This window comes from Salarias fasciatus, chromosome 22 (genome assembly GCF_902148845.1).
Source record: "Salarias fasciatus chromosome 22, fSalaFa1.1, whole genome shotgun sequence".
NCBI lineage: Eukaryota > Metazoa > Chordata > Actinopteri > Blenniiformes > Blenniidae > Salarias > Salarias fasciatus.
Window position 1 is genome coordinate 19922007 of NC_043765.1, and position 26808 is coordinate 19948814.

General features: G+C 43.1%; 1 protein-coding gene across 1 annotated transcript; it reads right to left on the reverse strand.

The window, feature by feature from the left end:
- Positions 1–821: 821 nt before the first annotated feature.
- Positions 822–24892, reverse strand: elp2 (elongator acetyltransferase complex subunit 2). The gene is made up of 22 exons (XM_030121109.1): positions 24749–24892; positions 24543–24621; positions 23184–23254; positions 22888–23032; positions 21889–21966; positions 21471–21535; positions 21319–21385; positions 17930–18076; positions 17611–17706; positions 16741–16841; positions 11881–12012; positions 11002–11151; positions 9846–10037; positions 8781–8850; positions 8470–8565; positions 7034–7091; positions 6043–6115; positions 5387–5579; positions 2892–3013; positions 2639–2781; positions 1984–2097; positions 822–1513 (listed from the first exon to the last, which is right to left on the reverse strand). Exons 1-22 carry the CDS (start codon positions 24878–24880, stop codon positions 1318–1320), a joined length of 2520 nt encoding a protein of 839 aa, XP_029976969.1. The 5' UTR covers positions 24881–24892; the 3' UTR covers positions 822–1317.
- Between the last annotated feature and the right edge of the window lie 1916 nt (positions 24893–26808).

The window sequence follows — 26808 nt, forward strand, 5'->3', positions numbered from 1 at the left end:
ACTATCTGACGTCTCATCGGGAGCATGCCCATGCGCTGTCGGAAGGTCATACAGGCACATAAAGGCCACACACACACACACACACACACACACAATCGAGTCTCACTTTGACTCGACGGACTCCACTGTAGTTGTTTCCTTTGACTCAATGCAGTGTAAACCTGGGAATGGTGGAAAAACCTCAGCTACCCAAAGCAGAAAATCACAAAATTCTCAATGCTACCATTTTCTCTCATCTGAATTTAATATTAACTTTACATCTTGAACGATCGTGTCTTTTTAAGCCTCGTCACCTGAACAGCACATCCCCTACTCACTATTCTAAGTGGAAAAGGCTGCAGCTCCTTTCACATCATTTTGAAGAAAATGGATAAAAAAGATGAATGATTGCAAGAGATAAATTTCACTTTCGATCAAACTGATGAGAAAGTAGACAAGATTTTGGTGAAAGAGGATTTTCCTTTTCTTTAATACAGGTTATTCCATTCTTTTCAACATGGCATTAAAACAGCTGCTTGAACGTGGCTAAAGATATCAAGTAACCTGTTTTAAGCAGTACCTTAAACTCCCGTTATGTGATGGAGTATCTGGGTGCACGGTAATGAAATCTTCCCTGAAATGAATGGAGGAATGCTATTCAGTGCACACTGCCTGGAAGGAAGGAGAAATGTCTAGAAACGGTAACATTTGTGAAACGTAATGCACTCGTCTGTTGCATAAATGAATAAAACATGAAATAACAGGTGCGTGTTATGCTGCCTCAGATCTTTCCCCACATTGTTTTTGTTCTTTCAATAAATGCGACGGCTGGTAAACAGTCAAACTGTTCATAGAAAAAAACCTTTAATAAAGTGGCCACATATCATACAGGCTTTGAACAGGGCAACCAGAAACACAAGACAGTTCCTCTTATTTCTTTTTTTGAACCTTCTAAATCCTTGCTTGGAAACCTGTGTGAATATGCAGTCTCTCTAGTTATCGTGCACAGCCCTCTTCTCTGAACCTAAAACACTTTGAAGTGTCGAGGCAAAATACCACCCTGGGGTCATGGTGTTTTTACCATCCTGCTACCACCCATCAAATCCGCTCAGCGGCGTGCAGACAGACTGCAGGGTGTGTGAGAGTGTGTGTGTGTGTGTGTGTGTGTGCGCGCTCGGCCTGGTCCTGTGACTGACCCGCGACTTAACTGGCTGTCACACGGGCTGAGCGGCTTGCCAGCGAGCAGCTGTGGCCTTGGTGCCCCAGCCAGGCCCGTGGCCTTCAGTCCAGAGCGTCTCGCCGCATGCGAGAGACATAATAGTGTCAGTGTTGGTGGTGCTAAAGAGCCCGTTTGTTGATGTTGAAGATTTTGACAGAGTGGTCGGCGCCGGCGCTGGCGAGCTGGACCCAGGAGCTCTCCTCATCCTCGACCTCACACTCTCCGTCAGTCTGTCCGTCCTCCTTGTTCTCCCGACCTGCGCGGCCGGCCGTGGGCCTCCAGCGGAGTCTCTTCACCGCCAGAGTGTGGCTCTGTCTGTGGAAGGGTGTGTGGTGAAGGAAACCGCGTCGCAGTCAAAGGCAGAACAGGTGCTCAGGACAGAAACACCAGCACTACAAAGCATGTGTATGATCACCTTTGAACTCCAAAAACATGTAATTATACCTGCGTCAAGGTGGTACAGACACAATAAAGAATAAAACAACCTGTCTGCAACTTCCTGAGCTCAGCAACAGTGACTCACACCAGCACGCTGGACACAAAACACACAGAAACACACAATAGGTCCAGTCGAAGCCTTCTGCCCTCACTGCTGCCCTGCTCAGAAGAAGCCGTCATTCACCGGATGACCTCTCTAACACGAGCCTCCGGCTCTCAACTGGCTCATCTAGAGCCTCGTCCGCAGTGAGAAACCTTCCTGTGCCGCTTGCCGGTTACTTTACAGGCTATTATGAAGTGGCTCTTGATAAACTTCGGGTAAACTTGGGAGTGTGCTGTAAGGATACGAGGCAGTCGTTTCTCCACAGCTGCTCCAGTCGTCTCCTCCAGCAGGCTCCTGGCCGGGCCTCCACCTGTACAGCCGGATGCCGCCGCGCTCCAGCCCAACGGCAAGCAGGTAGCTGTGGACAAGAAAACGTCACACTTCAGACACGATAAGTGATAACAGATGGCAGGTTTGACCCCGGTTTGACGCATATTTTGCAAGAAACCCTTTATAACTTTAAACAACACCACTGTGCGCTGAGCTAAATGCATGTGTGAAATTACTGGCTGCCTTATTTTCCCAAGCTGTGAGCTCTTTACTGGTCATAAAATGTCTAGAATAGTCAAAACAACAGCAGCAGGTTCTCTTTAGCACTCAGTCGCAAGGGTCCAACATCTGCCGCGTCCTGCGATGTGGATTTCAGCTGGGCTGGACCACAGCTCATCAGTTTTTTTCATATTCCCATAAATAAACCGTCAGAACTCGCTTCATTAAAACAGCGAACCTGGCAGCTGTGAGCTGGGTGTTAGTAAGTGCGTATTGGCATTAAAGGCCTTTTAAAAAGACTTTTGCTTTCAGTTTAAGTGGGGTTGAATCAGTAAAACTGAACTGTTCATATAAAACACTAAACTTGTGTGTGAGTGTGTGTGTGTGTGTGTGTGTGTGTGCATGTGCACCTGTTATCGGCACAGAGTGACGGGCAGAAAGCCACAGCGGTGGCAGAGTCTCCTACATCCAGGATTGAAGAACAGGGTTTAATCTGAAGGGGAGTCGCAGAGTCTTCAGAGGAGTCTGGTCTGTACGGGCCCCATACGATCACCTGGGAGAACACACACACACACGCACACACAGATGAGTGCCTCCTTACTACAGTACTGATAACTGCTGCATCGATTCCTTCTTATTTCACCTTTTCAGAGAAAAAAGTACCTTCTTGTCGCGACTGGATGTGACGAAGTATCTGCTGTCGGGGCTCCAGCCACACGACCAGATGATCCGACTGTGCACGGCCGTGTCCTTCCCCGTGTGCGCGCACAGTGAGAACTGCGGCTCTGCGTTCAAACATCAAACACAAGTGGAGGAAAACAAATTTATTCAATGAAAACAACTACGAAAAACAGTAACTTCGTCGGCCCCCGTCAAACACGCGTTTTGTCCCGTTTCATTTCCACGACACGTCTCCTCGGCTCACGCTGGCAGCAAAACTTTGCGCTGTGATAATTAAAATAGGACATCAGCATGTGGAGAGCCCTGCCTCTCTGATATGTGGCAACAAAGCCTCTTCTGGGCGACAAATAAACAACCCAAAAAGACAGAGAACCTCATTCCGGCCCTCCATTTCAGTCAGTTTTGGTTTATGACCTGCTGCTGTTCATTTCCCCGGCCTAAGTCATTTCAGAGCCCAGATTGGTTTTCCCAGGAGACCTTGTTTGTATGCTGCTGGCAGTCGCCTGTCTGCGGTGCTCCTGCTCTCCACCGGCGCTCATACTCATACATACTCACCACAACATAACTGAGGCGGCGTGAATACGCGGCTCTAAAACCACAGCGTCGCCACAAAAACCTGAGTGTGTTTACAACTCTTCACGTTTTTCTCAAGAATCTGTTGCTCATCATGTGAACGCTTTGAAGGACTGGATGCAGTGTTTACATGAAGTACAGAGACAACGGAGTAAACAGAAAGGAGACACGTCCGGTTAGGAGACGACTCGCAGACCAAAACAGGAAAATAAAGAAGCAGCAAATATAAAACGTCCTTTAAATTAGATTAAATGAGAGCCGTCCTAAAAGAGGGAGAAGTAAAGAAGGGTAACGGTGTGTGTGTGTGTGTGTGTCCTTAACGAAGATGTGATGTCTGGGTGCTCGGCCCACACAGAAAGACGGGGGTGTGAGGACAAGCCCAGACAAAACAAAACAAAACAAAACAAAACGGGTCGGAAGCAGAAGATGTGTGAATGGAGGGACTCACTCTGTTTGATCAGCTCTGACTTCGTTTAACCTTCCGCGGTCGCGCCAGCGAGACTGTGTGTGTGTGTGTGTTCGTCACAATCACCTTGAGTGATTCAGCAGCCAAACAGAACAGACGGTGCACCCCGCCCCCAACACACACACACACACACACACACACATGCTGTCGGATCCCTCCCTTCCCTCTCACCCGACAAACACACACCCTGTCCTGCATCTGCACAACTCAACATAAAACCAAATTTCAATACTTTTGATGATCTTTTATGTGTCATAGCTTCTTACATAAACCAAAATAAGACCTGTTAAACAGTAGAAAGTAAATGAACTTCACTGCCAGTGTGCAGGTTTTCAGCCCATCAGCAGTTTTAAGGAGATCCGTGTTAAAAATGCTCATTCGTTCACACACAAACCAACCGTAACGGCTGCAATGCAAGGCACCCTCTACTGGGAGTAACTCATTTCACCAATAATAGAAAACACCGTTCTAAAACTGAAGCAGTAAAGACATCACAGAGCTGGGCAGAAGGAAAACTTCAGTAAGTCATTAGAATATTTATATTGGAAGTGTGGGACGACAGCGTGAAATCCAGACAATAAAGATGGAGCTAAGCCTTTGAAAACAACATCTGAGGGAGAAGATATAGTAACATCTTTTCAAATATAGAAATTAAACTCGATTAGCAGTGTAAAACCTTGAGCAGCTGGCCAGCATGTACTGCGTTTACTTAGCAGTACGACTGGATTATTCGGGATTCAGAGACAATTTCATACTTAAATTCTCCAACCATGTGGGTTGTGAAAGCATTTCTCCTTCTATATCATCACCAAAGAGTTGAATCTTAAAAAGACAAGACTTTTTGACTCACCATTCAACTTAAGTCACAAGATTATAGATTGTTTCTTTTTTTTTTAGCCTGGACAGTGTTAAACGTAGTATTTCTAATACCAAAAAACTGCATTATTTTACATTGTCTGATCTTGAGGAAAGAATCTTCAAATAAAATCACACCAAAGGTCACTGAAAGGGCAAATCCACCAAGATCAAGTCTCATCTTCACTTTTTCTGGTTTATCTCTATTTTAACTTGTTTTGCATGCAAAACATATTTCATGAGCTGCAGCAAACATTACTTTACAGTTTTCAGTCACTGCTGCATCCACTTTACAAACACTTGTAAATAAGAGCTCTCTTAATTTGATTCTGTTAATTAAAATAAAAACATAAATGCTGTTTGATCCATGTGTTCCTTTTTAGGATTAGTTTAAGTCAATCCATCACTTGTTTGGCACTTTGGAAAACTCTGAGTACAATTTGTAACAAATCAGTTTTTCAATTATTATGCATTAGGTGACAAATGACATTTTTTTTCTGCCAAGAGTTTCACAACCATTTTTATCTTAAAGTTTTTTTTTTTTTTTTGCAAAAATCCTGAAACCTGAAGCGTATGTTCCCACCTGGACTTTCAGGTGTGGCCTGATTCCGTCTCCACAAGGACCAGGTGCGGTCTCTGGAAACAGCCAATAGGAGCAGAGAATCGGGAGAGAAGGCCATCTGGGTAACGGTGAGGGTGTGACAGGGCAGCATCTGCAGCTGGCGCCACGAGGCTGTGCTCCACAGCAGCACTGCGGCGTGCTCCGCTTTGGAAGCCTGCAGACAGAGAACAGAGAAACATCCGAGAAGGCAACTAACGAAGACTCAGACATGCGGTTTTCTTTGTATAAAAATAAATTAAATTAAAAAAAAAAGGTGTCAAAGTGTGTTAAACATAATGCTGGTTTTCACTAGTGAATGTGATTGTTGAGGGAACATGAACAAAATAAAGAGGATCAGGCGAGAGCAGGAAAGGACAAGTGATGGTTATTGGGCGAGCGTGCATCTGTGTGCCTGCACAGGAAGGTCGGGGGAAAGGGTAAGTACCCTCAATACTTGACTGACAGCACAGTTTAACCCTGACTGGTGTGTGTGTGTGTGTGTGTTCTGTTGTAAAAAGAAAATGTGCATTTATGTCAAGATCCCCTATCTTCTGGGATCGGATGGCCCTTTGTGCAGCAGGGTCACGTAGTCCCGGCTGGGACTCGGTCCCGGGCCCCTCCGGTCGTGTCGCACTGACCTTGCAGGCGGACGCCACCACCGTCCTGCTGCTGTCAGACGCGAGACAGAACATCTCGAAACCGTGGCCGTAACTGGAGACAGGAAAGGACAATCGCAGAGATAATTTGTGGACACGCGCGCCGAATAAATGTAAGGACGGACGGGATCTCGGAGACAGACAGGTGAGGGGGGGAGGAGGGGGTGAAGGGGGGGGGGGGGGGGTAGTGCTTTGTGTCTGACAGTGAATTAAGTATTCCGTTATTTCAAAGCATCACTCTGACAAGCTTCCAGGCTGGAGCCATCACCACTCGCTGACAGGTAAACAATTAGACAGAGTGTGAAATTAAAATACTGATCTGTGATGACTAGTCCTTCTCCCGCTGACAGAGATGAACAATGACGATGCTCCGGCTAATCACTCACAGCCTAATTGCTTTTAGCTTGCTTTCACCTGGCTGTTTTGAAATGTCAACAAACCCAAATTGCAGCCTGCAACTCACTGGGAAAGAAGTCCCTCCCCTACCAGGAAGCTTTCAATTGCTGCGGCAATTTGGCTGCAACAGTGAAAGTATTATTTATGCCACAAAAATAATTCAACCACTTACTCATTTTAATGTTTCTATTATGCGCTAAATGATTGGACGGACAAAGCCAAATGAAGGCAGAAAAACACTTTCCAGCACACACCGCGTCCACACCTCCAACAAACGCTCGTGCCATACGTCATGTTTATGGCAGATTGACTGGTAAATGGATTTAACATTGGCTCCAAATGGAGGTGATATATTCTGGCGGGAGGAGAGGCTCATGGGATGGCGTGGTGATACAAGCAGCATCGAGATGTTTATCTATTTTCTGATAAACAAACACAATTTCATCCAGAAATATTGCCATTTCAAACTTTGCCATCTTCAAAGGGAAGAAATATGGAAGATAATTTGTGAAAGTTGAGTGTTTTGTTGTAGTTAAAATGCTACTGTCACACAATAAAGGCATGTTTAGATACTCACAGCTTCTGGACCTCGGGCCAAAGAGTATTTTGGAGGAGATGGTCCTCTGGTGGTGGCTCTGGACACGCAGGCACACAATGGAGACATTACAACGGCACATTAATTCTCTGCAGTCTGACAATAAAGCTGCAACTATCACATTTTAAACCACGGCCCCAAAACGTGCAAAGGTCCACGTATGGACCCTTCAGTCACATGAGGAAAACGCTCCACATGTGTAATCTATTTATTCGTCTCATCGCGAACGCAACGTTTGTGTGTGTGAAAACGCACTAACATCTTCTCCAGTATGGCAGAACAGGGTGCCTCAGACACGCGCACGCACGCGAAACACTCAGTTAAGCGCGGATATTCAAATCCTGATATCACCGTCATTTGCAAGGCTCTGAAAACTGAGCTGTTTTAAAATTCAAATACAATCAGTTTCCAATTTACTAAATGAGGATTACACCCAAGTGTCTACTATAATTTTCCTCTTTTAAATCCCTGCTCCGCGAACGCAAGAGTGACAGCTGGGACTCTCAATGCATGTGTGTTGGAGTGGAACGCCCTCCCCCCCAAAAAAAAGACCATAAGTACCATAAAGACAGACGGTGAGGGGAAAAAAAACCCGAGCGCTACATGCTGGAGTGAGAAGACGACGATCACCTCGAGACATTGTTCTTCCGCACTTCCATTCGTTTCCCTCTTGCATTTAGCCTGCATGAAATCCTCAGCTCTGCGACCTGCTGCTTCCCCACCTCTCACCAAAAGCCATTTCGAAACAACTGCGGCTATCTCAGCCGGTTCCGGACGGCGGCTGGCGTTCAGAGGGATCAAATCGAGCTGAGTGCCGATCCTCTCCCTTACACCGAACGAACTGCTCAGACCCCGTTCGCCTTTCCGCCGCGTGAAAGTGAAATCTGCACTCCTCGCGTTTTTGTTGTTGGTCATCGGCTTTCTATTTAGCCTGATTATTAATTTCTCTCTCCCTGCCTGCGGAACCCAATCAAACGGGCGAAAATGCATTGCTAACAACAGTCTCCACACCCGGCTGCTCCTTACACGGCCCGGGGTCATCGATACTTAAACTTTGCAATCACATAAGCCTGCTTCCTAATTAGCATAGCAGATTAAGGAGTGGTTTCTCCATCATGCTGATGACGGCCCTCGACACCTTTCCGCCCGGAGGTTTTAAAGCTCTGCACTGTGTTCACTTCATTTGATTCGGCTTCATTTTTGCAATTAGTTTCCCTTTTTAGTTCCCTTGTTTCTTCTTTGGCACACTATCCTGTCCTGGAATTTAACATCTTAGCGGCTCAGAATGACGACTATGAAACTGAATATCGCACTGTAGGAGGGATGGGAATGTATTTTGGCTCTACAGTGACGAAATAGCATGGTTTAGTTTAGTACATTTTTAGCAAAGACTCTGAAGTACTGGAAATACAAAGTACCAGTCAGGTTGAGAGGATGGAAGTAAGACTCCTGGTACTGGTCAGATGCACTGTTGAACCGTTCCTCTCCTTCATCAGTTTTTGGGGCAAGGTCTCCTGTAAAATAAAAAAAATATATATAAAAAAAAAACATAACTTTTGACAAATTCACTCAAACGCTGGATAAATTCTCCAGTGAATAAGGAACAGCTGTCAGCTGCCACTGCGTGCGAGTGGAATTGATTTCGGAGTAAAAAGTGATTAGCAGACAAAGCCAGACTCCAAACCTGAGCCTTGAAGCGTTGGTTTGACTGAGCCCAGCGAGTTCTTACCTTGAAATACGGCCTTGTTGGAAAGGCCCAGGGCGGGAGTGCTGGCTCCTTCTGGAAGGCTGGCACAGTCCTGGAAAGGATCAGACAAATAGGGAGGAAAAAGATTGGCAACGCAACAAAATATGTCGGAGTTTGTCTCCGATCAGGTCTTTATGCAGGTGGCAAATGAAACCAGTGTCAAATAAATCACAATATTGGGACTTTGAAGACTCTGAAGATTTGAGGTAAAGCGCTTCGGGCTCCGCTCAAGCAGTGTAAAAAGCGCTATATAAGTGTAGTCCATTTAGCGTTTCTGTTTGGTTAGCTTGTCAGTTAATCAGCTTTTAATGTAGAAATATTAAACTCTAAAAGACTCTGAAATTACACACACTACTCGCAAAAAGTTAGGGATATTCAGCTTTCTGGTGAAATGTATGAAAACCGTAAAAAGTTCATGCTCCGGTGAAATTATATCAAGAAACTAGGGCATTTAAGTAGAAGCGTGCAATGATTGATTTCCTCAGCTGACACAATTTATTAAAGCAACAGCGGTCAGTAAGTTTGATTCAAAGAGATTTTTTGGGGAAAAAAAATGGATAACGTGACATAAAATACATTACCATGTTGTGAAAAAGAACCTCATTCAAGGTCATATTAAGCTATAAAATATTAAATATGTATCATTTTGCTCCAATTTGCATTCATGCAAAATATTTTCTTCCATAAGAAAAAATGATGCACAGATGATGTGTCAAAGAAGGGAAAAACAAAATAGTGACTTTAGCTGCTCATCCCACAAATGCATGTTAATTACAAAGTTGGTAGCGTTTGCAATAGAAATAAACTTCTAATAAGCTCTGTGACAACAAACTGAAGTATCTACCAAACACAAATGTCCTCACTTTTCATGCTTGCTTTAAATGGCTTATAATAGTGATTTTTTTTTCCTTTAAGTCTGAAAATTCAATCTGTTTTCTACAATCACTGCTTTAAAGTATTCTGATGAAAGCTCTGTGAATTGCTAATTTGACAACAAAACACATTAATTTAGCTTTAAACACGATATAAATCTTGGCGCGCACTCACACTGGATGCCAGCAGTTTCTCTTTTGAGGTTCCAGAGATGTTGGCGAAGTTTTCCACGAAATTACGAGGCGCCTGAAACACTCTCAGCACCTTCTCGTCGGCCCCAGACACAAACTGGAACCTTCCCACCATGGCGAGACACTGCATGTCGTATCCGTGGATCTGCGGCCGGGAGATTTCGTGCCAGGTCGCCTGTTGAAATGCACAGAGAGGCATCAAAAGATGGTGGCCGTGTGGATGCAGCAGCCTTTTTTTTCCAGCAGATCTCTGACGCTGTGAGATTGTTTGCTTGGCCCTAAATCCAGGGCTTTTGAGAACAAGCTAAAGACAACATCGATTCTCCTGTTGGAGTGAAACATTTCCGGGAAAAGATGCAAAGTGTTCTCAAAGGGAAAGACGGAAGCCGGCACTAAAGCGACCGGATTTCAATTGACACTGTGGCAATAATCCAAACTGGCATCCTGGATAATGTAACGGGAGTCACAGTCTTGATTATGTTTCTACTCCGGCTGAATGCTAAAATGCGATATTTGACCCGACTTCAAGGAACTTTCGGGGGACAAACTTATGGTGAAGTTGTTTCTGTCGCCTTCCCCTCTAATGTTGGTATCCTGCAGCACTTAAAGAGGGTAATCAATCAATCCCAGAGGGCCGAGCCTGGACGCCTGCCTTCAAAAAACATACATCATTACTTCTGAGGAACTCTTTATTACTTAGTCACAGCAAACTAAAATTCAATCAGGGATGGGGCCTGACCATATTTTACAAACCACAGCGAGTAGGATATATATTAGCTGCTGACTATAATCCCGTAAAGGTTAATACGACTTGCCTGTGCGGAAAGAAGGGCTGCATACTAAGTAAACATTGCTAAGAGGAGACGGGAAGAAATAGAGCGGCTAATAATTTGAATGGCAAAACATTCCTCAAATGCTAATATCAGCATGTTGATGCCAAGAGTGTGAAATATGCTGTTTTATATAGCGTCCCTCTGTCATCACTGTGTCCATTATCTGAATTACATAATCTGTTTTCCCCCCATGCAGACAGGCCATAGGTTTCATTTTACTGCCGTTTTTGGTTTATTTCTGTCATTTAGTGCCGCTTCCACTACCCACTGAGACATAGCTGATGAAATTACACATGTCTGATTTACCTGTTTGCTGCCCCGCTTCCTCCACGGCGTAAACAGTCTGGTGGTCTGGTCTGAACCCACACTGAGGATGAACTCGCCCTCGGGATCCCAACTCAAATCCTGGACCGCATTAAAGTGACCGGATATCACAACGCCGGGTCTCCATTCCTCCTGGACAGAGGGGATCGTGTTAGTCCGGTTCCAACCAGGTTTGGCCTTCAAATTCACGTAACCTCCAGAGCTCCAGCAACACCTCACCCCAGCCACTATTAAAAGATGGTTTTGAGAACTGGAACTCAGGGAAAACATTACAATTAATGATCAGCATCTTAAGATATTTGCTGAATTTTACGGCAAAATTTTATCCGTGTGTGTTTGTAACCTGCTTATATCTGGAATCCTGTCTGGACTTTAATGTAATTTGAATGAGGAATGCCAAACTAAGGTTTGATTTCACGTTGAAAAATATGAAATAATCATCACACTGCATGATATCGTGTTAACATAAGCCGCTTAATATTCTGTTGAAAATTCCACGATAATTCGGAAAAAAAAACGCATGTTAAAGGGCACAACGTAATCAAGGGAACAAGTAAAACCTACTAATAAAAATGGAAATAAAGAGTACAAACGCAATCTGTTGACTTAAAAAAAGACAATCAAAAAGTTTATTTTCATTTGGCCTTCTAAATATTAAAGAGACATCAGGAGTCTGTCATTTTAATGACTTTTGGTCACCGCAAGCCTTAAAAAAGGGAAAAAAAACTCAAGCTGAGTGAGTTTCTGCAATCACAACAAGAGGAAATTTATACTTCTTCTATTTTGCAAATCAAAGCAAACTGTCATGCAAATGAATCAAGTAATAATAATAGTCTAACTGCATCAAACCGTGACTCTGACCTCTTTGTCTCGGTCCTTACACCAAAGATGCAGAGCTCCATGGAACGCGTGAGCCAGGATCATGGAGCCGTCCGGACTCATCTGGCAGCCGTAGAAGCCCAGAGTGTTGCCGCCAACCTCCCCGACGCGCACCTGGTGTGAAAAAACAAATAACCTGTCACGGAGGCTGCGGGCCAACGAACCCAACCGCCTCTCCAGCATCAGGTGGATGGAGAACGTTCGGTTTGTGGATGAACAACATGTAACAACATGGAGAAAGGCAGCTGAAAATGTTTTTTTTTTTTTTTTTTTTTAATATTGCAGCTATTTCTGAAGGTTGTGAAGGTAACACCTGCTCCCATCCAATATGACACAGAGCAGTAAACGGACATACATCCATTTCCAAAACCACTTTCTCAAACTCAGAGCGCACAAAGCAGATACAGCAACATGGCCTGAGATCTCTGTGCTGTTCTGGCTCTATGTTGTGAAGGTGTCTACTTCAGATATAAAACTTATAAAACATTTCTACTGCTTCACCCAGCGATCGGCAGAAGGCAGCTCGGAGACTGACGCACTCACGTTCATACACACATCCGGCTAACGCATAACGAAAGAAGATGCTGCATCCAACAAAAACCAAAAACACAAATCCTAATAAGTTACAAAGACTGAGAAAACAGAAAGATTTCAATTGACTACATTTATTAAAGAGAAACTGACACCAATGCCCTGCACTTAAAAATGAGTGTATCCCTTCAAAGGGCGTCTGAGCTTCCACTTAGCAACTAATCCGTTTCTAAAAATCACCACCTCTCAGGAGGGAACCATGCTAGAAAACCTGACTCACTGAGGATGTGCACCACCTGTCTTCATCGAGGACGCCCTGCTTCTGTGCACACACACAGCGTCGCGCTGGACTTTGTGGATTCAGATCACCACCCGGGGCAGAAAGTCAATTTTGATGCAAGTGCAGTTACCAATTATACCGACAAATGAAAATTTACTGCGGCTGAGGTCGTTCCAACTCACTTTAAGTTTGGCCTAAAGTCGCTTAAAGGTGACGGGAGATAGAGGCAAGCAGAGGCGGAGAAACGAAGGACTGCAACAAATTTTAAAAAATAAACATCCACAGTATTGCAAAGCAAACTTTTTTTATTATTATTCCTAAAAATATATATATATATAAAAATAATAATTCTGTATTAATTGGCCCATTCATTGAAATTAATATCCACAGACAAGAGGAATGGAAAACAAGACGACACTAAAATCTTCTCCACTTGCCTGCATAAACAGACGGATGTTGTGCGGGATTATGGCAAATATAGAAATTAATTAAAAACATAAAAACTCAAATTAGGAGGTTTTTGTAGCTGTTTTAACAATGAGCTATAAATACAGCAGCCTGCCAGTAGCTCCTACGCAGCTCGACGCTGGAGCAGTGGTCTCTGTGTTCCGGGATAAATGGAACGAACGAAGTGAACGAACTTGAGATATGCGTCACAGAAAGTTCAGACGGCGTGAGGACTTAAAGAAGACTTTTTAGAATAGGTTAATTTGTCACTGCTTCAAGCTAATAAACCTTTTATTGTGTCTGAGGTCTCAGATCTTGCCCCCCTTGGGCCCAGTTTTACTGTTCGGATCAATAGCAGCCGAATCCATCCCAGAGAACGCGGCTGCCTCCTCTGCACTGTGATCCGAATTTACACACACAGGTAATGCGACATATTCTCTTCTCTATCTTTAACTGTCCCAACATATGTGTATGCAGGCTGTGAGGAAACATGAGAAGTGTTCAGTTCACTCCTGAAGGATATAAATGTGTGGAGAGTTGTGCAGATTAGCCTGTTAACTTCCCTCCTCTAGAAGCAGCAGCGAGCCGAGGCGGACTGCAGAGGAAACACACCGCGTCCTTGTTAAACAAACACACAAACAGCCGGGGCGGGAGAGCATGCGTGCTGTATCTCTGCTGCGCGCGGCGGTAAAGCGAGGCCCTCAATCATTCAGTCTCCTCGGCCGCTTGTGCCGGTCATCAGTGACCTTCAAAATAATGCCTGCATGCAGGCCGAAACACGGCGGAACTAATGACTGCAATGAAAGCTCGCCTTCACTTTGAATGGCATGATCCTCCAGCCATCCGGGGAAAGAGAGAGAGAGAGGGAGACGGAGAGACAGCCCGGAAGAAACATAGATGTTGAGATTGAGAGAGAACGAGATGCAACATTAAGCACATTGATTTTAAAATTCTGCACACAAGAGCCGGCCGTAAATCATGCAAAAACTCACAGAGGCAAAAAGCGGTCATCTGTCTTGTTTATGAGAGGAGCAACAATATGGATGCACAGCGCGCCTTATCACTGGGCAGCGGGGATATTGGGAAAGGGACGGCGCAAAGACGGCAAAGAAGGGAAGGCATATATCATTCCTGGAGGGGGAGAGGAGCGGGCGACGGGCGCTGAACAACCTGAACACAGGTTTTCATGTGAACCTTCCAGACACACTGAGAGGCAGCGGGAAGGAGCTTCACTGGACGGATGTGCAATACGACAGAAAGGAAGAGTCCAGAAGACGCTGCGAATTACTGAACTGCATCCATAAATTTTTCAGTTAGTGTCACTGAAGTAGTCAATCGGAAAAGTTATTCGTTATTTAAATCGTTATTTTATTGTTTTTAATTAGAGACTGTAGTCAATATTAAGCAATATTGTTTTACTTAATCTTTTAAAACATAAATATCATTTGGAACTCTGAGCCCCATGTTAGCTTAGTTTATGTATCTTTAATTAGTGTTTACTGCAGCCTCCACTTCAAACTTATCGTAGTTGCAAACCTCTGAATCAGCGCTTCGAGAAAATTATCTAGTCAGCGAATCAATTACATCCCGTGTTTGTATCCTGACACGCGTTAATTAGAAAATATTAACTCATTCCTGTTCTGGATCTGCCGCGTGGCCGAGTGTAACTTTAGGAGCGTGCGTGTGTCGAGGTCTGAAAATAGGTTATCTCTCAAACGCACACACATACACACTCACTCCGGCTGATAATCCCTCCAGGCGCTGTGGTGGCCTGCTGTGGTCAGTCAGAGATGTTAATTACCAGTGTGTCTCGTTAGCAAGATGTGCTTTACGCAGCGGTGGGCCGCGACCACCCCACTGCTAACCATGCTTTCTATTAAATCTCACCAATTACTCTAATCAGCGTGAAGAAGTGGAGCACTTCTTTGTAAAAAAAAAAAAAAAAAAAAAATGGACTCATTAAGACGCACATGGCAGGCCGATTAAGCAAAAAAAAATAAAAAATAAAAACTTTACTATGTTTCTGAAAATGTCCTAAAACAAATAAATGTTCAATTCACTGCTGTTGCATTGTTGTACGTGTGTGATTGTGTGAGATTGTGTGTGTGTGACAGAGCTTCAGAGGTTAAACCTCCTTTGTAGGCAGGGAAGCCGTCAGTTCAAAGGGTTTGAAACAGAAAAGCAAGAGAAAAAGAGGGGAGACTCATAAGTGATGCACTTTCACATCCAACAGGAAGGTTATTCTGGGTAGGGGTGGGTTATTTTTCGTTTTTGGTAAGAAGAGGAAAAAAAAAATAAAATTCTTGAGGAAAAGATACTGACCACAGCAGACTTGACGCCCACTGCTGCTCTCTCTCTTCCTCCTGACTGAATTTGTCTAATCAGACGCTCAGAAGGATTCGTGACGTCGACGCTGGCTTCGGGCCCTAATCATCCTCCCTTTGTCAGAGTGGGAGACGAGTCGAGACTTTCATGCTTTTCCTTCCCCTTCCTTCTGTTCTCTTTGTTGTTCGTCTTTGTGGATGTGAACGATGAGATCAAAGGTGCAAAAAAAAAAAAAAAAAAAAAAGCAACTGATCAAATTATGGGATTTTTCCTCGTCGCCCCACAAAGCGATCGCACACCGAGCTCTGTCGGATGACGCGCGTGTGTGTGTGGGGCCCCGTGTCGGGCCGAGCGAGGACGGCGGCGGCGGCGTGTCGGAACACGCATCCGGCGGTCGTGGTTCCAGTTTGGAAATTTCCTGAGGTGACAAATTGTTCCCATATGTCAGGCAAAAGGAAAAGGTAATCTGAGGCAGGCCTTTGCCACCTGAGAATAATTGTTGTACGTATTTAGGAAAAAAAAAAAAAACTGTGGTCCAGATGGGCGGAGAAGTGTTGTTTTTCCCTCTCTCTCTCTCTCTCTATGCCATCCACACTTGTGTTAAATTTAGCCCCATTCTGGCACAACAACAGCTGCAAAGTGATGAGGAGGAAGGTAAAGAGAGGAAAGAAGGAGAGGGATAACAAGAGAGAGAGAGAGAGAGAGAGAGAGAGAGAGAGAGAGAGAGAGGCAAGCAGTGCACGGAAAAAATGGAAGGTGGGTGTTTAGTGGGGGAAGGAGAGATGATGAGAAAGAAAAAAAAAAAGGGGGGGGGATAATGGCGGGGCAGGGGGCTAAAGCATGCCGTCCACCTGCCTCTATAGCTCTTGTTGAATGTGTTGCTGTAAAAGAGGGGGGGGGGGGGGGGGGGGGGTTCGCTGTGAGCGAGTGAGTGATGGAGGGGAAGATGGGGGAGGACAAGCTCTGCTTGTCTAAACTCACAGTGGTGCGCCGGGCTCAGCGCCTTTTCATCACTGTCTATCACTTCTATTCCTGACACCTCAATGTCAGCGAGAGAGGGAGCCGGCGCAGGGGCCCTGACAGGAGGAGAGGGCTCAGGCTCCAGAGCCCAGCGCAAGCTGCTGAGAGGAAAGCTGGTGGAAATAGAGCGGGGAAAAGGGTGTATGACGCATAGCTCTGTGTGTGTGTGTGTGTGTGTGTGTGTGTGGGCCCGACCTGCTTACTCCTCCATACACTCTGCTATTCAAATCCACACTGACCTGCTCTACCCACACTCCAGATCCCTCCTCGGGAGCCCAGATGATCATGGTTTTGTCCATGGAGGCAGAGAGCAGTCGGAGCGGCTGTTGCAGCTCGCCGCCTGCAGAGGGAGACAGACGGACACAGGACAGGTAAACAGGAGCAGCAGACACAGCAACAGTCAGGGCCTCGGGCCAGCGGCGCCTCCTTTACGGCATCTGAGCTGAAGCAAACTGTGTGCGCGTCAGTTCACACGCGGCAGATTTCACTCGGTGATTTATGAAGAAGAAAGATTTTCTATGGGGAGATCCAGGATGAGTGAAAATGACTCTCAAAGTTTTATGAAAAAAAAAAAAAAAAAAAAAAAAAAAGTCCAGGCTAGAATCTAAATATGAAAAATACTCATACATGATCTCAGTCCATTTGCACTTTCAGTGGTGCTGCTTTGCTTCTTCAGAGTTATCTCAACATGTGATGCATGAACTTGTGTGAAGCCATTGTAATGCAATAAGCTTTTTAGGAAAACAGAGTTTAAAGAAAATCTCGATCCGTACTTCCCTCGAGGCCTCATTAAGCCAATAATTTTTCACACCAGTGTGTTTTTTTTTTCTCCTTTCCCTTTCTCTTGTAACAGCCTCTCTTTTTTGGCTTTTGTAACCAGTAGTACTGAAAGACAAGGACAGGGAATCAGTGACTCCCTGCTTTGTATTCCAGCCAATCCATTAACGCCCACCGAGTTCTGGGGAAACCCAGAAAATGATGGACGTGTCTGAGGGAGAAGTACTTTTGATTTTTAAATGAAAATGTTACTAACTTTGCTAATGCAGCATGAAATAAGGTGCTAAAAATAACCGTCATTAGTGATAAAAACAGGTTTTCAATCAAGATACCTTTGAGGAGGGGAGGCTGCCAATGGACTCCATAAACCCAGTTCTCATGTCCTGCCAGCACCGTCTCCAGGGTCACAGCGTACATGAAGGACACTTCTGAAACACACAGAAGGAGAAAAACGAGGACTTTATTTAAATACGCTTCAACTTCATGTAATTAACATTAAAATTTACATCGATATCCTTATTCGGGATACAAGAACAGAAAATTCTTTATCGGTTGGGGTAAACTGTCAGAACTCATAGAGGCGTGTGCTCCATAAGTGTTATTTGGCTAATTAGGAGCCTTTTTCTAATTGAGCCTCTGCGGCGCGCCCACCTTTCTCCTCCACTTCAAAAATGTCCTCTTTCATTCTGATGACGGTGTGGTCGTCCCCTGCGCCGGTGTCTGAGCGAGACTTGGCACACAGCTTCCACACTCTGATGAGAGAGTCCTGTGAACAGCTGGCTAATAACAGCTCCACACCTGAAAGAGTCAGAGGGGAAAAAAAAAAAACAAAAAACCCTGAAACCCGAAAACAGCTCTGTCTGAAAGACATTTTCTGTCAGCTCTTAAAGAGTCCTGCTGTAAAATCTCTCCATCTTGTTGTTGGATTGTTTGCTCTGCTGTGGCGCCTTGATGGAAGGTGTGTTATTGTGAAGCGCGGCGGTGTTGCTGTGGTGTGAATAGAGGAGCTCACAGCCCAACAAGTGATAAGAAATCCTTTGAGATCAGGAAAATTAAGTTTTGTACCTCTGCTTTTGACAGATGCACGAACAGATTTATATAGAATTTTATGGACTGATATATTGAGGCTGTAAAAATTTAACCATTGATGTTAACAATATAAATTCTAATATTAACAACAAATATTCCAAAATAAGATATTCCGAGTAAATTTAATCTAAACTAATTGAACTGATTAAGCTGATGTCAGACAAATCTATCTTTGAAGAACATTTCAGCCAACTCACAGTTCTTCACAAAGAAATATATTAAATCAAAGAGAATAAAAACTGTATAAAAAGGAGAATAAATAAAGCAAAAGCTCTATTCAGAAAAGGGTGATACAATTTATTCTTTATTTGAAAGTGTGATCAAATAATTGTGTTTTAATTATCTTCGATTTAGAACTGAGTGTTTCAGCAGTCCTCAGGAGTTCAGGGATTATTTTCCCATAAATAATGATCAATCTTTGAAGTTCAATATTTGCTTTTGTTTGACTTAAATGTGTATGCACACGTGATGCATATTTGATATATAGAATTTTTTAAAAATAAATTAATAAGCTTGTTTCACCAAAATAATTCACCAGACCTCACTTTCATTTTCTATTCCTGTGGTGACAGATTTTCACAAAACACCGGGATGCAGTGAGAAACTCAGAATGTGAAAGTGTCAGCTTTGTTAACAAGAAAGAAGCTAATTTTTTGGCTGTTCTTCCTTTCTCTGGTGGAATCAGATAATCCAGGGCAACCATGAACAATCTGTTTTTTTTATTATTATTTATTTTGTCATAAGGATTGCGCACCATCTGCAAAACTATATAAATACACAATCCAACATGTCAACGACTGCGTCAACTGGTCAACGAATTAGTAACTCAGAAGAACTTCTCTTACATAATACAAATATCAAATTTAAGTTTTCCTGACATTTAAGCACTAACCTCACTGGAAGCCCACTCATCATCTGTGCACTGAGCTGCATCTCTTCTTCACTGACTGGTGGATGCAAATAACTAATCTCATCTGCAGCATAACCCGGTCCGACAAAAAATATGTGAAAAGACTGAAAGTAAGAAAGATTTCCTGATCATTTAAAGTCACGTATCCACTGTTGATCCAATATCTTAAGTTATCTAAAGGTTCAAGAACAACAGTTTAGATTATATAAGCCAAATCTGCAAGGATATGTTCAAGCTAGGGTGTAAATTTCTTACCCAAGTCAACTCATGACCAACCTCTATATTGCTCAAATTGACTAAAAGAACGCATAGCTTCATGATCTGAAAAATAACAACAAAGCTTTCTAAATCGCAACTTTCTAAATGCTGCAATCCTCCCTGAAGATAAGATTAACATGTAGTTATTACAGTTAAAAGCTGAGCCAAGCTGGATAATGAAGAGGTGAGCTGAAGTTTTCTGGGTTACTTTGAGCGTTTCATCAGTTATCTGTCAGATGTGTAATCAAAGCATGAGAGAGCTTTGCTCCTGACTGTGATTCAGCCAGCGAGACAGCAGGAGGGCAGCCTAAACCTACACAGACAGGTGGTAAACAAAGCGCAGCACACTATTCATTAGCGTCCCTGTCTCTCACAGCGTGTTTCAGTTTTAGCCCGGCGATCCGACTTCATCCCCGCCAACGTGAAGAAACTAAATAAAAACTCCTGTTATTAGCAACCGAGGCTATCAGGGCATCAAGGGAGGGAGGGGGGGAAGGGAATACGGTTCACGTCTGTCAGGGCGTATTGATCTGGATGATGATGATGAGCGATGATTTGATCTGAGGCTTCACTAAAACTCCGCCACAAGTTCTAAACTGATGAGCATCTTAGAATATCATAAAACTGGAGTTTATTTCAATTTTGTTTAGTTTGAGCTCACGTTAGAATAATATCAAGTGAGTTCAGCAAAGCATAGATTTAAAGTGATGGCTGTAAAAAAAAATAAATAAAATCACAACTACTACAAAAAACCTTGAAAATGCAAATGCTCTAAACAACATCCTCTCTCAATCCAGATATTTAAGAGCTACTATGAACTGGCCCTCTGTGATGCTGTACAACAGTTCAACATTTTTTGAAACGAATATGACAGCAGATAGAGAGTTTTGTGTCCCTCCGGTGGGAATAATTCATATAAACAAACTTCACTCTCTTTGCTGGCTTGCAGCCTGGAGTAGGTCATAGACTGTGAGTAGGAAGGAGACACTGGTGAAGAGTGCTGGTTAAGGAGATGAAATAGCTTTTACACAGTCAGAACAGCGCAGTAATGAAGTGCCCTTGAAGAGGGTTACACAATTAGTTGAGCCTGGACTGGATCCATGTATTGCAGTGCGTTGTCACAGTACAGTGGGAAGCACAGCGGCTGGTGATCCGAGGCAGAGAAGACTAAACTGACGCAGCCCACAGTGTCAATTTGTTTTCTTTAAAACGCAGGCATTTTCCTTTTTGTGTCTTTGTTTTAACTTGAAGGTTTTCAGAGATCTTGTCAAGCTTTCTCGTCTAATACAATAAAAGCTACCTAAATCATCTGCTGGGTATTTGCTGATCACTGTGAGAAAACAAGTAGCTAGTACACACTTGCCACCCAAAACACACTGAGGTGAATTTAGAGCCTAACCCGATCTAGTCAACTTTATAACTTAGCAGTTCTTTGACTTGCTGAGGAAAATTTAAAACTGCTATTACTGTCTTTAAAACATAAGATTAGAGCCAAGCGCCTTCTGAAACCATAATACCCCCAAAAAGCTGACAGGGACCGGGAACACATGGAGGTTTGCTCCGCAGTCTTCACAATATGGATTAAGATTATTCTCTTTTTCAAAAGCACTCGAGCGTTATGAGGGTTTTATTCCGCAACCTGACTAAAAGTTTGGGTGTTTTTTTTTTTTGCATTTTTCCCTTATTTCAATATTTATACATGTCTTAAAATGGTGAGTCATTATCTGGCCATAATATGAATAAAGAATAATCTCGCCCAATACACAACGCAGAGTGAACTGACCTGTTGACGCCCACGCGACCCCACGAACCCAGTCTTCATGACCTTGCAGTGTCATAGCTTTCTTCAACTATACAAAAAAGCAAAACAAATAAAAGTGTCAAATGCTGCCTAAAACCCTAAACATTTCAAACTGAGCATTTGTCAGGACGCACCTCCCCATTGGCCCGGACATACAGATGAACCCGGGAGTCGTCACCTCCGCAGGCCAGGACGGGAACTGTGAAAAACGCAGGGTTGCACATGGTCATGTCAGCACACCCACATGCACAGCGGGATGCATACATTACTATCAGTGTCTACATTCTATAAACAGAAGCGAGGTGAAAAAGAGAGATGAAACACTGCATCAAACAGACGGCAGGCATGTAGAACAGCGCGACAAAATGACACCAGACACTTCAAACACAGGCCACCATTTGAATATGACATTCGGTTACAGGCACCAAAGCAATAGTGTAAATTGAGATGGATAACAAGAGAGGGTGGGTGTGCGTGTGCGTGTGAGTGTGTGTGTGTGTGTGTGTGTCACACAACTTAAAGGATGTCTCTGTAGGAACAGCTTAGGCTTACCTCTGCTGCCTGGCAACAGCACCAGAGAGACATCCATCATGAAACCGCTGCCAAACGATAAGCTATGGAGGCACTCGGCTGAGGACCACACATGTACACAGTATTAAAATTTCAATTACACAACAATAGAACAGAGGAGAATAGAAATGCTTATTAATCCCAGAGGGAAATTCTTGTAACATAGCTCCACACAGAATAAATGATGTCGCTGTACCTGCTTGATTATGCTAAATATGCACCGTCGCTTCTTTCTGCAGTCCCCAATGTTTTATGATCTGTCTCACATTATTTGAGGAAGCTATGCACTTTCAGTGTACATACAGCCACCGCTATAACACTAACACATTTCTTTATCTGCAAGTATTATCCAGGAGCACACTCACAATGACAAAATGCAACTGGAAGCTGACAAACTACCGGAAACGTCCATGATAGAAGAATCTCTACAGGGTGAAAGCAGAGGAAATGTTCGACTAAACTGTTTTTTTTTTTTTGTTTGTTTGTTTGTTTTGGGGGAGGGGGCCATTTCTAATTAAATTAAGATTAAATTTGATGTTCCAGTTATTGTAGTTATGTGATTATCTGCCGTTTCAAATACATGTTCAGTCACCTTCATATACAGCATTCTGAATGCGTGGGGAAACTACTGATCCAACGTCCCATATGTGATGCACTTTAAGCAGCTCTGCAGCAGAACAGAGGTGACGCAAGTGATGATGTGGTTTGTTAACCTTGCTGTTCTCGCAAGCAGCCAGTAGGGGGCAGCCAATCTTTAACTGTGTGAGTCACCAAAGATGACAAAGATATGAGAGTCTGTTATTCTCTGTATATAGCAGTAACGCTGTATAGCTACAGTGGTTTTGCACTTGAGACGACACAATGAGTGAGGTACAAAGCTACAGCAACTAAAGCAGTCATAATCTGAAAATAATCCAGCATTGCCACATTTTTAGTGTTTCACAACCAGTGAATGAGTAATATTCTTTCTGCATTATTTACCTTCACTGGTTTCACTGCAGAGCCACAGTCTAACTGTCGAGTCTGATGCAGAGGAAGCCACCAGGATCTCTGAGTCCTTCGTGTAAATAGCATCCACGGCACAAATCGGACCCGTGTGGCCCTTACACTCCACTGCCTGGCTGAACTGAAACCCAAAAAGAAGCAAAACAAGCATATTCAGTTTCACAGAGTACAAACATTCCTGTGCCAAGCTTTCCAGAAGACCCGGCATATGTTTGAAAAACATTTCAACAAAAGGTTGAATCAGAAAAATTCTTGTGCAACAATTATCTCACCTTCCCATTTTGGCCTTCCCACAGGATGAGCCTGTTGTCCGAGCCTCCTGACACAAGGAAACACTCTGGAGCTGAAACAAGAACAGTTTTCTTGATTGGAGCTATGCCATTCCATTCCAACAAAGCACAAAAAAAAAAAAAAAAAAAAATCCACAGAAGACAACATTTTGCAATTGGTTAGTTATTCCTTTGCCTCCTGTCTGCATGTCAGTAACACTTTTATTACCTACACAGACAAGGTAGTTAAACCCCAGCTGCATAATGTAGTTAAATAATGTGAAATATGACAGCCTCTTCGCTAAATCACAACACATTGATTAAAAACTCCAGTTACATTTCAAAATTAGAAGGCAAAGACAGCCTGGTGCTGTAGCTAACATTCTAACATTCATCCCTCCACGAGGAAACATCTGATTTGGGTGCATTTACTCCCTGTAAAGTTTCCTCTGTCAAAAAGTGTCTATTCAAGGTTAATGAATGACTCTCTAAAATGCTTTTGTGCAATCTGCACAATCTACCAATTGCACTGCACAAATAATGGCGTTATTTGTGTCAAAGATCTGTCAATCACACAGCCAATTTCACCAGTACAAATTAGTATGCGATCTATCAATCGAACAATCTATCAATCTTGGCCATTTTGTTGATTTTGCATCCGTGGAATTCTCTCTGATCCTAAGTATTCATTATTTGCATAGAACAGCTGGTAGATCACACCCATCACCCAAAAGTGCAAAACAACTCAATGTCTATCAGTGTAAATGTAAGTTAGGGTAGTTGTCCAAGTCTCCTCCTGTGCATTCAGATACTGGTGGCCTGCCTTCATTCTGAGATTGGCTCTTGATATGATGTAAAAGATGGACATATGCTGTACAGTATAAAAGCAAAACGGAGAAGTGGTCCAGAAATAGACAAATATCCCACCTGCTGGATAAGGTTTTGCTGTTATAAAATGCCTTGTTTCTACTATAATATTGACACACATTTTCTGCATGCTTAACTGAATTCTTGAGCTTCAAACTAACTTAAATTCCTAAAATCGGAACCTTAGGGAAGACTTTTTTTGATTTTACAAGAAAATGGGGGGGTCAACGCCACTTATACGTGATTTCGATTTGCGTAAACACAAAAACCAATCAGACTGTTCCCAAAAGCATAAAATCATGGTGAAAAGGATAGAACGTTGAGCAGGTTGAACTAGAAGGTGGTAATCAGCAATGAAAGTCTTAAAAGATCTGAACTGTCGTCAGGCAATGTAGTGTCTGTATTTGCAGCAGCAGAAAGAAATAAGAGTGACCCACGTAGATGTTACATGAAACAGATTGACAGTTGCATCAGTCTCGTCCTCTCTTCACTTACCGTAGTCCTTTCTGTGGACCCACTGAACTGCATTCACTCTGCCTGTATGTCCATTCAGCAAAGCGACAACTTCCCTCTCCTGCAATCACAGCAAATAAATGTTTACTCAGGTAAAATACAAATAATTAACTTTGGCATTTATTAGATCGGCGCTTTCTGCAACGCGACAGCTAATATTAGCAGCGAATTAAAAGTCATTTTTCTACCTGCGGGTCGTAGAGAGCCACCGAATGACATGTTCCAAAAGCAATGATCCCTGTTCGGCTCCAGGAAACAACATTTGGTGTCCTATTTGCACAACAAGCAACATGACATGTTTCAAACACGGCCGCTGCCATGTTGGAAGTGGAAGTTGTGGTGCACATGTAAATGCGTCCGTGAACAAACACGACAACAGGCACGATCGTTCCGCGGCCGTGTGGTGAAACCGCATCTTAAATACCGCGAAGAACACACAGTTATAATGTTAAAATTATAAAATTACATAATTACATGTTACTTTATTTTGTGTTATGATATTTTTATGGATGCGATTTATATTACATTATGCTGTTAAGTGTGGTATTGACTCGCATCTGTAATGTAAAGTAAATTCCAGTAGATGGCGTAAGAAAATCATTAACGCAAGAAAAAGCTGTCAGGGGAATAAAATAAACACTGTTTAATATTCCTGTAACTTCAGTGGAAGGTTTTTACTTATTACAGCACGCTTAACCCTAAACTTTCTTTTAATGGTGTATTGATTGAATCAGACATTTTACTGTCAACACAATCATCAACATCAAGAAGTCTGCACATCTTATGAGATAATGATAATGCTGAAGAAGACAAAGAAAAATCTATAGGCTATATCTACATTTAAAAATGTAATATCAAGCCAGAGATCTCAATGTGTATTGGCAACATACTAGATTAAAAGTCATAAATCCATCCTAGATGCAATTCCAAAACGTCAATAGCATTTTTAGCTTTCATAAGTAAATTGTATGTAGACATGGCTTAGAAGGAGTCTTTGACAGGGTCCTACAAGATAACAGAAGCACATCTCAGAGTTATTTAGAAAACTTTTACTGCCTTTAGTCTTAGAGGGGAAAAAAACTGTAGTGCATTTCCTCAGTGAATGACACCTGACATTTTGAATTATATTTATGTTGCTCCATCGACAGTGAGGATGCCATGGTGCACACACTGTTATGTCAGTTTGTGTTATTCCCTTGCCAAGCCTTGATTGAGGGTGACTGGTCACAGCTGAGCTAGCTTCCAGGCAGACAGGCTTGCTTGGTAAAAGAAAAAAAAAAGGAAAAAAAGCCCCCGGGACTTTGGGGTTTTAAAGGTTGTCTTGTGACAAGAAATTTCTAGAACCCATTTGATGTGATCAGAGGGTAAAACGTGATGTTGTCTGTGGGGCCTTAAGACAGTGTCATAAATAACAACGCAACAAAGATAAACAGGGATAGAGGAAGTGAGAAGGGATGGAGGAAGGGTGGCTGGGGCCTTTCGGCTCGCCTTTGACCACGCTGACTTGTCGAATATAAGCGTGACAAAGACAAAACAGACACACTGTCACCAACACTCGGGCGGAGAATAGATCATGTTTGTCTTGCTGTTGTTTCCCTCCTCACTCAGTCTCAGTGATTTTCACATTTACAGAATAGGCAGGGTTCTCAATGGAGAAAACACATGCATCTGCTCTGTTTTCATTTCAGGAGTGGCAGCTAGGCAGTAGTTGGGACACAGCCAAACAGCTGTGTCTCTAAACAAGTGTCTCTATTATCTCTGCAGTACTTTGACTAGGTATTCATTATCTGCTTGTAGGAAAATCTCTGTACCTGCGTACACAGGGCAGGATTAATTTGATCAAATCTAACAGGTCATTGCAGCTAGGAGGGGTTTATTGAGGGAAGATCCTGTCCTACTTTTCAGTGCTGGAACAAAAGGGTATAAGGTTGCACCTTTCTGAGAGATATTTTGTGAACAGGTTTTTGCATCACATGATTTAAAAAAAAAAGTGTGCAATTCCCATTGTTCAGTACAAGTGGGTTTTTTTTCAGCCTGTGATGACGAGGTCATCCCGGGAGAGCACTCGAACACTGAACACACTCATACTGTGCTTCATTCTTTTGTGTTTTCTATTACTGTCCCTTTAAGGAATGAGCTTATTTATTGCTGTCAAGATAAGTCAATTAGGAATAAATTGAAATGTTAAATGTTTTACAGTGAAATATTGTCCTCAAATACCTCGTTCTTTCATTTTTATGTGCTGTAT